This window comes from Vanellus vanellus (assembly GCF_965231255.1).
Source record: "Vanellus vanellus genome assembly, contig: HAP1_SCAFFOLD_2346, whole genome shotgun sequence".
Classification (NCBI taxonomy): Eukaryota; Metazoa; Chordata; class Aves; order Charadriiformes; family Charadriidae; genus Vanellus; species Vanellus vanellus.
Window position 1 is genome coordinate 362 of NW_028126721.1, and position 11,406 is coordinate 11,767.

General features: G+C 70.8%; 2 protein-coding genes across 2 annotated transcripts; both read right to left on the reverse strand.

Moving 5' to 3' along the window:
* Positions 1–642: 642 nt before the first annotated feature.
* CYP27B1 (cytochrome P450 family 27 subfamily B member 1) lies at positions 643–8,470 on the reverse strand (the record flags this gene model as incomplete). Its single annotated transcript, XM_082501522.1, has 9 exons — positions 643–1,571; positions 1,656–1,853; positions 1,955–2,036; positions 2,542–2,708; positions 2,786–2,940; positions 3,024–3,224; positions 4,334–4,530; positions 7,147–7,337; positions 8,267–8,470. 9 exons carry the CDS (start codon positions 8,468–8,470, stop codon positions 1,458–1,460), a joined length of 1,509 nt encoding a protein of 502 aa, XP_082357648.1. The 3' UTR covers positions 643–1,457.
* A 1,119-nt stretch (positions 8,471–9,589) lies between these two features.
* LOC309685810 (tRNA (guanine-N(7)-)-methyltransferase-like) lies at positions 9,590–10,936 on the reverse strand (the record flags this gene model as incomplete). Its single annotated transcript, XM_082501523.1, has 3 exons — positions 9,590–9,865; positions 9,952–10,053; positions 10,823–10,936. Coding segments are annotated over 3 exons (348 nt in total), but the record flags the coding sequence as incomplete, so codon positions are not given.
* Between the last annotated feature and the right edge of the window lie 470 nt (positions 10,937–11,406).

Genomic DNA, 11,406 nt, shown 5'->3' on the forward strand with positions numbered 1-11,406 from the left:
GGGGGGGGACACGGACCCACGGGGGGGGCGGTGGGACCCACGGGGGGGGGGGGGGGCACACACACGGCTCCCCCCCGTCATGGGGGGGGACAGCAGTGTCACGGGGGGGTGACAGTGCCACGGGGGGGGGGGGGACGACAGCAGTGTCACGGGGGGGTGTCACAGCCACGGGGGGTGACATCAGGGTCACGGGGGGGTGACAATGTCATGGGGGGGGACAGCAGTGTCGGGGGGGGGGTGACAATGCCACGGGAGGGGGGGGAGGGGCACAGGGACCCCCTTTGGCACTGGGACCCCACTCAGGGCACCCCCCCCCCATCCCCCCCCCCCACCGCTGTGTGTCTGTCTGTCTGTCTGTCCCCCCCCGCGTGGGGGGGGAGGGGTGCCCCCGCCCTGCGCCGCGCCGGAGCCACGTCACCCGTGGGCGCCGCGGCACGTCGGGGCAGGTCCCCCCCCCACCCCCCACCCCCCCCCATGGCACACCCCGGGGGGGGGGCACTGAGTCACCCCAAAAAGCCATTGGGGAGGGGGAGGGGGGGAAAAAAACACCAAAAACCTCTTTATTAGGTAATAAATAAACCTTTAAATAACGCGGCGGAGCCATAAATAGCGCCTGTTGGGGGGGGACACCGCGGGGGGGGGACACCACCGGGGTCAGGGCCACCACCAGAGCAGATGACACCACTGGGGTCAGGGCCACCACCGGGGTTGGGGCCACCACCAACTTTGGGGCCACCAACTGAGTTTGGGGCCACCACCGGAGTGGGTGACACCACCGGGGTCAGGGTCACCGCTGGAGTTGGGACCACCATAGGGTCAGGGGCCACCACTGGGGTCAGGGTCACACCAAGTTTGGGGCCACCACCAAGGTCAAGGGCCACCACTGAGTTTGAGGCCACCACTGGGGTCAGGGCCACCTCAAAGCTGGGGCCACCATAGGGTCAGGGGCCACCATAGGGTCAGGGCCACCACCGGAGGGGATGACACCACCGGGGTCAGGGCCACCACCAGGGTGGGAGACAGCACTGGGGTCAGGGCCATCACTGAGTTTGGGGCCACCACCAGGGTCAGGGGCCACCACCGGGGTGGGAGACAGCACTGGGATCAGGGCCAACCATGGGGTCAAGGCCCCAACCAGAGTGGGTGACACCACCAGGGTTGAGGCCACCACTGGGGTCAGGACCACCACCGGGAGTGAGGGACATCAGTAGAGTTGGAGCCACCATGAGGTCATGGCCACCACCAGGGTCGTGGCCACCACCAGAGTGGGTGACACCACCAGAGTGGGTGACACCACCGGGGTCAGGACCACCACCGGGAGTGAGTGACACCACTGGAGTTGGGGCCACCACGGGGTCATGGCCACCACCGGGGTCGTGGCCACCGCCCGTGTGGGTGACACCACCAGGGTTGAGGCCACCAGCGCCACACCTGCGTCGTCCCTGGTCGGTCCCCACTCATCGGCTGAGGAACTGGAGGTTGATGGTGGCCTCGGGGACCAGCAGGGTGCGGGTCATGGGGCGCACGCGGCCACCGCCGGGCTCCGGCCGCACCTCGAAGCGCAGGAGGATCTACCGAGAGCCGGAGAGGGGATGAGGGGACAGTCGGGGAGGGCTGAGGGGGACATCGATGGTGGGGGCGGTGGGGGCTGTCACCTCTGCCAGCGCCAGGTGGACCTCCAGCTCGGCGAGACGGCGGCCGACGCAGCTGCGTTTGCCGACGCCGAAGGGGAGAGAGGCGAAGGGGTGACGGGGGACGTCGCGGCGCAGCCACCGCTCCGGGCGGAAGGAGTCGGGGGCCGGGAAGAGGCGGCCGTCACGGGAGGCGGCGTAGTGACAGAGGGTGATGAGGGTCTGGAAGGGGGTGACGTGACGTCGGGGGGGTGAGCGGGGACGCGGTGGGGACGGGGACGCGGTGGGGACGGGGACGCCGCGGGGACGGGGACGCCGCTCACCTTGCGCGGCACCAGGTAGTCGCCCACGCGGATGTCGCGGTCGGGGACGACGCGGGCGTTGGCGGGGATGACGGGGTACAGCCTGGGAGGGGACGGCGCTGTCACCGGGGCCACCACCATCCCTGTCCTCGGCCCCACCTCCAGCCCCATCCCTGTCCCCCATCTTCATCCCCACCACTGTTCCCATCCCCGTCCTCATCCCCATCACTGTCCTGTCCTTGTCCCCATCCCGTCCCCATCTTCATCCCTGTCCCCATCCCCGTCCCCGTCTCCATCTCCATCTCCGTTCTTGTCCCCATCCCTGTCCCCCACCACCATTCCCATCCTCATCCCCATCCCCATCCCTGTCCTTGTCCCTGTCGTCGCCCCCATCCCATCCTCATCTTCATCCTCATCTTCATCCCCTCCATGTCCCCATCCTCATCCCCACCTTCATCCCTATCTTCATCCCTGTCCTCATCCCCATCCCATCCCCATCTTCATCCCCATCCTCATCTCCATCCCCATCTCCATCCCCATCTCCATCCCCATCTCCATCCCCATCTCCATCCCCATCCTCGTCCCCATCCCCGTGTCCCCGTTCCCACCTCAGGGTCTCCTTCACCACAGCCCTCAGCAGTGGCACTCTGCCCAGCGCGGTGGCCGCAGTGTCACAGCCGGTGCCCAGCGCGGCCACCAGCTCCCGGTGCAGCGCCGCCTGCACGCCCGGGTGCCGTGCCAGCTCGTAGAGGCACCACGACAGCGTGCTGGAGATCTGCGGGCCAGAGATGGCGGTGGCATCAGCGGGACCCCACCGAGATGGGGACACCACCCCACGTCCCCTCCCCTCACCGTGTCCACCCCGGCCAGCAGCAGCTCGGTGACGTTGCCGTAGATGACCTTCATGGGGACCTTCTCCCGCGTCAGGTGGTCGGTGAGACACGTCTTGGCCACCGCTTCCCCCGGCTCGGCCGCCTCGGCCACGCGCCGGTCAATGTGTCCCTTGGCTGGAGAGGACGAAGCCCCGTGAGCGTCACCGTGGCCGAGAGACGTGGGCCGTCCCTGCGGTGTCCCCGCGGTGTCCCCTCACCGAAGGCGAACATGTAGTCCCAGGCCTCGCAGAAGGTCCGCCAGGGCTTGGGGAAGAGGCGGTGGAGGGCTTTGGGCATGGCCATGGTGAGCAGCGTCATGACGAACATGGTGTTGATGGAGCGGATGAAGGTCTCCGTGTCCCGCGGCACCTCCTGCTCCAGACAGCCCAGGCGGGAGGCGAAGAGGACGGAGGAGATGCCTGTTGGGGACGGGGGGGATGAGCCGGGGCACGAGCGGAGCCCCGGGGACGGGGAGGACCTTGGGGAACCCTCGGGGACGTGGCTGGGACAAGGGACACCTCGGGGACGTGGAGGACCTTGGGGAACGTGAGGAGCACCACAGGGAACATGGAGAGAGCCCCTGGAGACACCGGGGTCCTCAGGGACATGGTGGGGACAAGGGACACCTCGGGGACGCGGAGGACCTTGGGGAACCCTCGGGGACGTGGCTGGGATGTGGTGGGGACGAGGGGCACCTCGGGGACACAGAGGACCTTGGGGAACATGGGGAGCACCGTGGGGAACATAGGGGGGAAGACAAGAGTTCTTGGGGTCAGAGGGTGCCTGGGGGGACATGGGAGACTCTGGGGGACATGGGGAGACCTGTGGGGACACGGGGGGACCCTGGGGGACACAGAAGTCATGGGCAGACCCTGGAGGATACAGGAACCACGGGGACATGGCAGGTCCTGGAGGACACGGGGGGCCCAGGGGGGACACGAGGAGACCCTGAGGGACACGAAAGTCATGGGGACATTGGGAGACCCTGGAGGACAATGGAACCATGGGGACATGGGGACATGGCAGGTCTTGGGGGACATGAGGAGACCCTGAGGGACATGAAAGTCATGGGGACATGGCAGGTCTTGGGGGACACGGGGATTCTCTGGGGGGACACGAGGAGACCCTGAGGGGCCATGAGGAGACCCTGAGGGACACGAAAGTCACGGGGCCATGAGGAGACCCTGGAGGACAATGGAACCACGGGGACATGGCAGGTCCCGGAGGACACAGGGAACCCCAGGAGGGACATGAGGAGACCCTGAGGGACACGAAAGTCACGGGGCCATGAGGAGACCCTGGAGGACAAAGGAACCATGGGGACATGGGGACATGGCAGGTCCTGGAGGACACGAGGAGCCTCTGGGGGGCCATGAGGAGACCCTGAGGGACATGAAAGTCACGGGGCCATGAGGAGACCCTGGAGGACAATGGAACCACGGGGAGATGGGGACAGGGCCGGCCCTGGGGGACACGAGGAGCCCACCCTGGGGTGCCCCAAGCCCAGCGCCCCCCGTGCCCCCCCCACCTTCCAAGCCGAACTTGTAGAACTCGGTGGCGATGTCGGGGACGAGGTGCTGGGGGTGGCGGTCGCGCTGGCGCTGCAGCCGCCGCAGCAGGTCGGCCACCACGCCGGCCACCGGCCCCGCGTAGCCCTCGGCCGCCCGCGGCCGCAGCAGCAGTCGCCCCAAGAGCCGCCGCAGCCGCTGCCACTCCTCTCCCTCCCTGCGGGGCCGCGGACGCGGGTGACGCGGGGGACACGGCGGGGGACACGGGGGACATGGGGGTTGCGGGGGGGACAGGTGATGCCAGGGACAGGGGTGACGTCGGGGACACAGGTGATGCTGGGGACACGGGTGACACGGGGGACATGGGGATGCGGGGGATGCGGGGGACATGGGGGACGCCAGGGACACAGGGGACATCGGGGACATGGGTGACACAGGGGACACGGGGGGGGACAGATGATGCCAGGGACATGAGTGACGTCGGGGACACAGGTGATGCTGGGGACATGGGTGACACGGGGGACACGGGGATGCAGGGGATGCGGGGGACATGGGGGACGCCAAGGAAATGGGGGACACGGGGGACACAGGGGACACGGGGGACATGGGGGACACGGGGGACATGGGGGACAGGTGATGGCAGGGACACAGGTGACGTCGGGGACACAGGGGATGCGGGGGACATGGGGGACACCAGGGAAACGGGGGACGTGGGGGACACAGGGGACACGGGGGACATGGGGGACATGGGGGATGCAGGGGACACGGGTGATGCAGGGGACATGGGGGACACCAGGGAAACGGGGGACATGGGGGACACAGGGGACACGGGGGGGACAGATGATGCCAGGGACATGGGTGACATCGGGGACACGGGTGACATTGGGGACATGGGTGACACCAGGGACACGGGTGACACAGGGGACACAAGTGACACGGGTGATGCAGGGGACACGGGGGACACGGGGGACATGGGGGACACAGGGGTCACGGGGGACATCAGGGACATGGGTGACAATGGGGACACGGGTGACACCGGGGACACGGGTGGCATGCAAGGATGTAGGAGGACACATGGGGACACGAGTGGGGGATGGGGACACAGGGGGACATGTGGGGACGTGGGTGGCACACCGGGACGCGGGAGGGTACATGGGGACACGGGTGGGGACGGGGACGCGGGGGACACAGTGGACACACGGGTGGCACGTGGGGACATGGGGGGGGGATGGGGACACGTGGGGACACGTGGGACGGGGCCCCCCCGGACACGGTGACCCCCGTTGGGGGGAGGGGACAGAGCACGGGGTCGGGGGGGGTACGAGGGGTCGGGGGGGGGCTGGGGGGGGGGGGAGGGGCTGCGCGGGGGGGTCTGGGGGTGCCCATGGGGGTTCGGGGGGGGCACACGGGGTTTGGGGGGGGGCACATGGGGGTCGGGGGGGGGGGCACATGGCATCGGGGGGGGGACTTGGGGGCTGCACATGGGGTCGGGGGGGGCACGAGGGGTCGAGGAGCTCTTTGGGGGGGGGGGCTGCGCGGGGGGGTCTGGGGGTGCCCATGGGGGGGGGGTGGGCTGAGCACGGAGCTGTGGGGCAGAGCCCGGGGGGGGGCGGGGAGTGGCTGGGGGGGGGGGGGGGGGCAGCGGTGGGGTGGGGGTGGGGGGGTGGGGGGGGCCCTGAATCACGCCTGAGTCACCCCCGACTCGACGGGGCCCTTCCCGAACGGGCGCGGGGGGGGGACGGGGGGGGGCGGGAACCCCTCGGGGCACACACACCCCACGGGGCGGCCGCGACCACCCCTAATCCCCCCGCGGGAGTCCCGGCCCCATAGCGCCGCGGGCAGCCCCCCCCCGCCCCACATTTGTGCAGCCCCCCAACCCCCAGGCAGAGCCCCGACCCCCCTTGTGTGGAGCCCCCCGACCCCCCCCCCAGACCCCCATCCCAACCTCCCGACCCCCATGCAGCCCCCCAGCCCCAAGTGCAGCCCCAGACCCCCCCCAGCCCCCCATGCAGCCCCCCAGCCCCATGTGCAGCCCCAGACCCCCCCCAGACCCCCCCAGACAGCCCCCCTGACCCCCCCTGCACAGCCCCCAGACCCCAGGCAGTGCCCCCAGGACCCACAAGCAGCCCCCAGACCCGTGCCCAGACCCCAGACCCCCACACCAAGACCCCCTGCCCCCACACCAAGCCCCCAGCCCCCTGTGTCCCGACCCTAGACCCCAGGCCCAGCCCCCCAGACCCCACACCAAGCCCCCAGACCCCAGACTAAGACCCCCAGACCCCAGGCCCAGCCCCTAGACCCCACACCAAGCCCCCAAACCCCACACCAAGCCCCCAGACCCCCGTGCCCAGCCCCCAGACCCCACACCAAGCCCCCAGACCCCAGACTAAGACCCCCAGACCCCCGTGTCCAGCCCCCAGACCCCCAGGCCAAGCCCCTAGACCCCCGTGTCCAGCCCCCAGACCCCAAGCCAAGCCCCCAGACCCCCGTGCCCAGCCCCCAGACCCCACGCCAAGCCCCCAGACCCCCATGCCCAGCCCCCAGACCCCACGCCAAGACCCCAGCCCCCACACCAAGCCCCCAGACCCCAAGCCAAGCCCCCAGACCCCCGTGCCCAGCCCCCAGACCAAGACCCCCAGACCCCAGACTAAGACCCCCAGACCCCTGTGCCCAGCCCCCAGCCCCCACACCAAGCCCCCAGACCCCCATGCCAAGCCCCTAGACCCCAAGCCAAGCCCCCAGACCCCAGGCCAAGCCCCCAGACCCCACACCAAGCCCCCAGCCCCCCGTGCCCAGCCCCCAGCCCCCAGGCCAAGCCCCCAGCCCCACTCACGCGGTGAGCAGCCCGCAGGCGTGCCCGCGGCAGAGGCGGTAGTCCTTCCAGGAGGAGAGGTGGGAGCGGACGGGGAAGTGGCCCTCCTGCCGCAGCACTTGCTCGATCAGCCCGGCCTCCGCCACATGCACCGTCAGGATGGGCCCGAAACTCGCCTTCCACACCGGCCCGTAGCGGGCACGGCCCTCCACCTGCGGGGACAGCGGGGGACGGGAGGGACGTGGCACCGGGGTGTCCCCAGCGAAGGGACACGGAGCCTCGAGGAGACGCCGGGCAGGAGGGGACCCGCCGTGGCACGGGGAGGTGGTGGTCCCGGTGGTGCCGGTCCCGCTGTGCCCACCCGTGGGTGACCCCGGGACCCCGTCCTGGGTGCCCACCCCGGTCGGGGCACAGTGCGCCCGGTGAGGGGTTAACCATTAGCAGCCGCGGCTCCGTGAGAGCCCAGGGCTCGTCCCCGTCCCTGTCCCCGTCCCCGTCCCCGCCAACCCCCAGGGACTGAAATCAGGGTGCCCCCCATCCCCTCCAAGCCCTGGGGTGGCAGGATCGGGGTCCTCTCGTCCCCTCTGAGCCCAAGGGTTGAGATCAGTGTCCCCCTTGTCCCCTCCAAGCCCCACGGCGGTGGGATCTGGGTCCCCACTGTCCTCTCCGAGCCCCGGGGACTGAGATCGGGCTCCCCTTGTCCCCCCCAAGCCCCAAGGTGGTGGCACCAGGGTCCCCCCCTCCCCCATCTCCTCCGTGCCCCAGGGCAGTGGGAACAGGATCCCGCTGTCCCCTCCGAGCCCCACAGCAGTGGGACCGGGGGTCCTCCTTGTCCCCTCCACGCCCCGGGGTGGTGGGAGCAGGGTCACCCCCTGCCCTCCAAACCCCACAGCAGTGGGACCGGGGTCCCCCTTGTCCTCTCCGAGCCCCAGGCTGGTGGGACTGGAGTCCTGCTGTCCCTTCCAAGCCCTGGGGCGGTCAGACCAGGATCCCACTGTCCCCTCCACGCCCCATGGTGGTGGGAACAAGGTCCCCAAGTCCCCTCCAAGCCCCAGTGGAGTGAGATGGGGGTCCCTCATCCCCTTCACCCCGGGGGACAGGGGGACAACGGATGCATCAGGTGGACCCACAGCTCCGTTACCTGCAGCTCGTGGAGCCTCCGCAGTCCCCCGCGGCAGAGGAGGTCGTAGAGGAAGGCGGCGGGACTGGGCCCCGGCATCTCGGCCAGACCCCGGGGACCCCGGCTGGCGGCGGGGGGCACCGGGGGACGCTGGGGGAGCCCCAGCTCAGGGAGGCAGCGGGAGAGCAGGGCCACCCGGGCGGGCAGGCGCAGGCTCTGCGGCATGGTGGGGACGCAGTGGGTGGCTCTGGGGACACGGGTGGGCAGGGGGACACCAGGGGGGGACCCACCGCGGGGACGCGCTTCGACTGCGCCGCTGGCGTCGGCCGCGACCTTTATACGGGCCCACGTGGAGCCGGGCGAGCCACGCCCCCTGCGGCGCCTGGCCACGCCTCCCGCGGGCTCAAACCCCGCCCCGCTTGGCCAAACCCCGCCCTTTCTGCATCCGAACCCCGCCCCTCCTGTCTCCAAACCCCGCCCCTCCTGCCTCCGAACCACGCCTCCTTCTGCCTCCAGACCCCGCCCCGCCCGCGGGGAGATTTGCATACGGGATCCCCCCACGGGCCAATCAGAGGGGGCGGCGCAGTCACGTGGGGGAGCAGAGGCGGGGCGGGCTCCTCTCCCGCGGGGCGCGCACACGCGTGGGCTGAGCCACGGGCACGACCGCCCCCCCCAACCAACCTGGGCACCCACTCGCCCCCTCGGGACCCCCGTGGGCACACGCGTGGGCAGCCCCACGCACACCACCCCACACACAGGTGTGCACCCCCCACGCGTGCCCCCCCCTTTACACACGCCCGTGAGCCCCCCCCTCCCAGTCCCACACTGGTTGCCAGCACCCCCAAACTGGGAGGAGGGAGTGGTCGACAATGGCGGGGGGGGGGGGGGAAGTCTGTCCCCACGGGGGAAGGGGACAGTGACGGGGACACACGGACACACACACACGCCCCCCCCTCCCCCCTTCTCCCCCCCCCCTTCCTTCCCAGTTCAACCAGTGCCCCCAGTCCCGCGGGGAGGATTCTCGGGAATTACCAGCTTGCGACACCGGAAAGGCCGGGCTGCGCCGGTGGAAACCCCCCACGCGGGGGGGGGGGATGGGGGCCCCCACACCCCCTCCCCACCCCCCCCACCCCACGAGGGGAGGGGACAGCCCCCCCCACACCCCCCGGGGGTTCCCTCCCCCCCGCTCTGCCCTGGGGAAGCTGAGACAGGAACTGTGCCCCCCCCTCTCCCCCAAATTACCCCCCGGGGGAGGGGGGGCAATTCCTGACATGCCCCCCCCGCCGTGGGGTGCGTGGGGGGGGGTTGCGGTGACGCCGCAGGCGGGAGGTGACCATATTTGGGGACGCGCTGGTGGCTTTATTCCAAAATTGGGTGGCTCGAGGAAAGAGGGGGGGGGGAGGGACACGGAGTGACACACACCCCCCCACACACACACCCGGGGGGGAGGGGAGGGGAGCGTCAGACCTGTCCCCACTCGTGTCCCCCTCAGGTGTCCCCCCCCGCGGGGGGGTCCGGGCGGCGGCGGAAGACGGCGGGGAAGACGGGGCGACCCCCCCGCTGCACCTTCCGCCCCTCCTCCGTGGAGGTGCTCAGGCGGGACACGATGGGGTCGGCCTCCTGTTGGGGAGAGGGGGGGGGGGTCCAGTGAGCTCCCAGTAAGTCCCAGTACCCCCCAGTAACCCCCTCCCCCCCCCCCCGCTCACCAGCTGGGCCAGCGGCACCTCCTCGAAGAGCGGGTGCTCCCCAAAATGTTTCACCATCCACTCGTGCACCTCCGCCACGTCCGTCACCGTGTACACCAGTCCCTGGGGACACGGGGACAGCCCCGCTGTCACCAAGGGGGGGGGACACACAACACCACCGCTGCCCCCCACCACACCAGGGCTGGGAGTCCCCTGTGTGTGTGTCCCCCCCCCGGGAGAACCCGGTGTGTCCCCACAGCAGGGAAATTTGGGAGGGGGGTGGGGGGGGTGGGAGAGGAATGGGGGACACTGGGGGACACACACTGAGTGTCCCCAACTGTCCCCGGGGGGCTTGTGAATGGGGGGGGGCGGGGGGGGGACACTGAGGGGGTGGTTGGAGCCCCGGGGGGGGGGGGTGGGGGTGGGACGGGACAGTGGGGGGAGTTGGGGACCTGGGGGGGGGGGTTGGGGACACTGGGAGGTGTTGGGGACACTGGGGGGGGTTTGGGGACACTGAGGGGGGGGTGTTGATGCCCGGTGGGGGGGTGTGTTGGGGACACTCTGGGGGATGGGGGGCATTGGAGGGTGTTGGGGACACTGGGGGGGTGTTGGGGACACTGAGGGGGGGAACTGGGGTCCCAGGGGGGTGTTGGGGCCACCAGGGGGAGTTGAAGACACTGGGGGGGGAACTGGGGACACTGGGGGGGGGGAAATTGGGGTCCCGGGGGGTTGTTGGGGCCACTGGAGCAGGATTTGGGCCACTGGGGGGGGGTTGTTGGTGCCTGGGGGGGGCGCTGGGGACAGCGGGGGGGGATGTTTGGGCCGGGGGGGTGCTGGGGCCACTGGGGGGGGTGTTGGGGCCACTGGGGGGGGTCGGGCCGGGGGGGCTCACCCCGGGGCGCAGGACGTAGCCGTACTCCGCCAGCAGTGGGGCGCTGACCACGCGCCACTTGTGCTTCGGGCGCTTGAAGTGGGGGTCGGGGAAGAGGAAGAACATCTTGGAGAGCTGAGGGGGGGGCGGGGGGGGGACACGGGGGGGGGACACGGAGGGTCAGCACTCCCCCGCCCCCCCCACCGCACTGGGGGACACATGGGGGGGCTGGGATAGCGAGCGCAGGGCTTCCCAGTGCCCCCCCCCCCTTGTCCCCCAGTGCCCCCCAGTTCCTCTCAGTGCCCCCCCCAATGCCCCCCACCCCCCTCCAGTCCCTCCCAGTGTCCCCAGTCCCCCCCAATGCCCCCCAGTCTCCCCGGTGCCACCAGCCCCCTCTAGTCTCTCCCAGTGCCCCCAGTTCCCCCCCCCAATGCCCCCCAGTCCCTCCCAGCACCCTCCAGTCTCCCCAGTGCCCCTGCCCCCCTGCCCCTCCCTGTGCCCCCCAGTCTCCCCCTGTCCCTCCCACTGCTCCCAGTGTCCCCAGTCCCCCCTGCACCCCCCAGTCCCCCCAGTTCCCTCAGCCTCCCAATCTCCCCGGTCCCTTC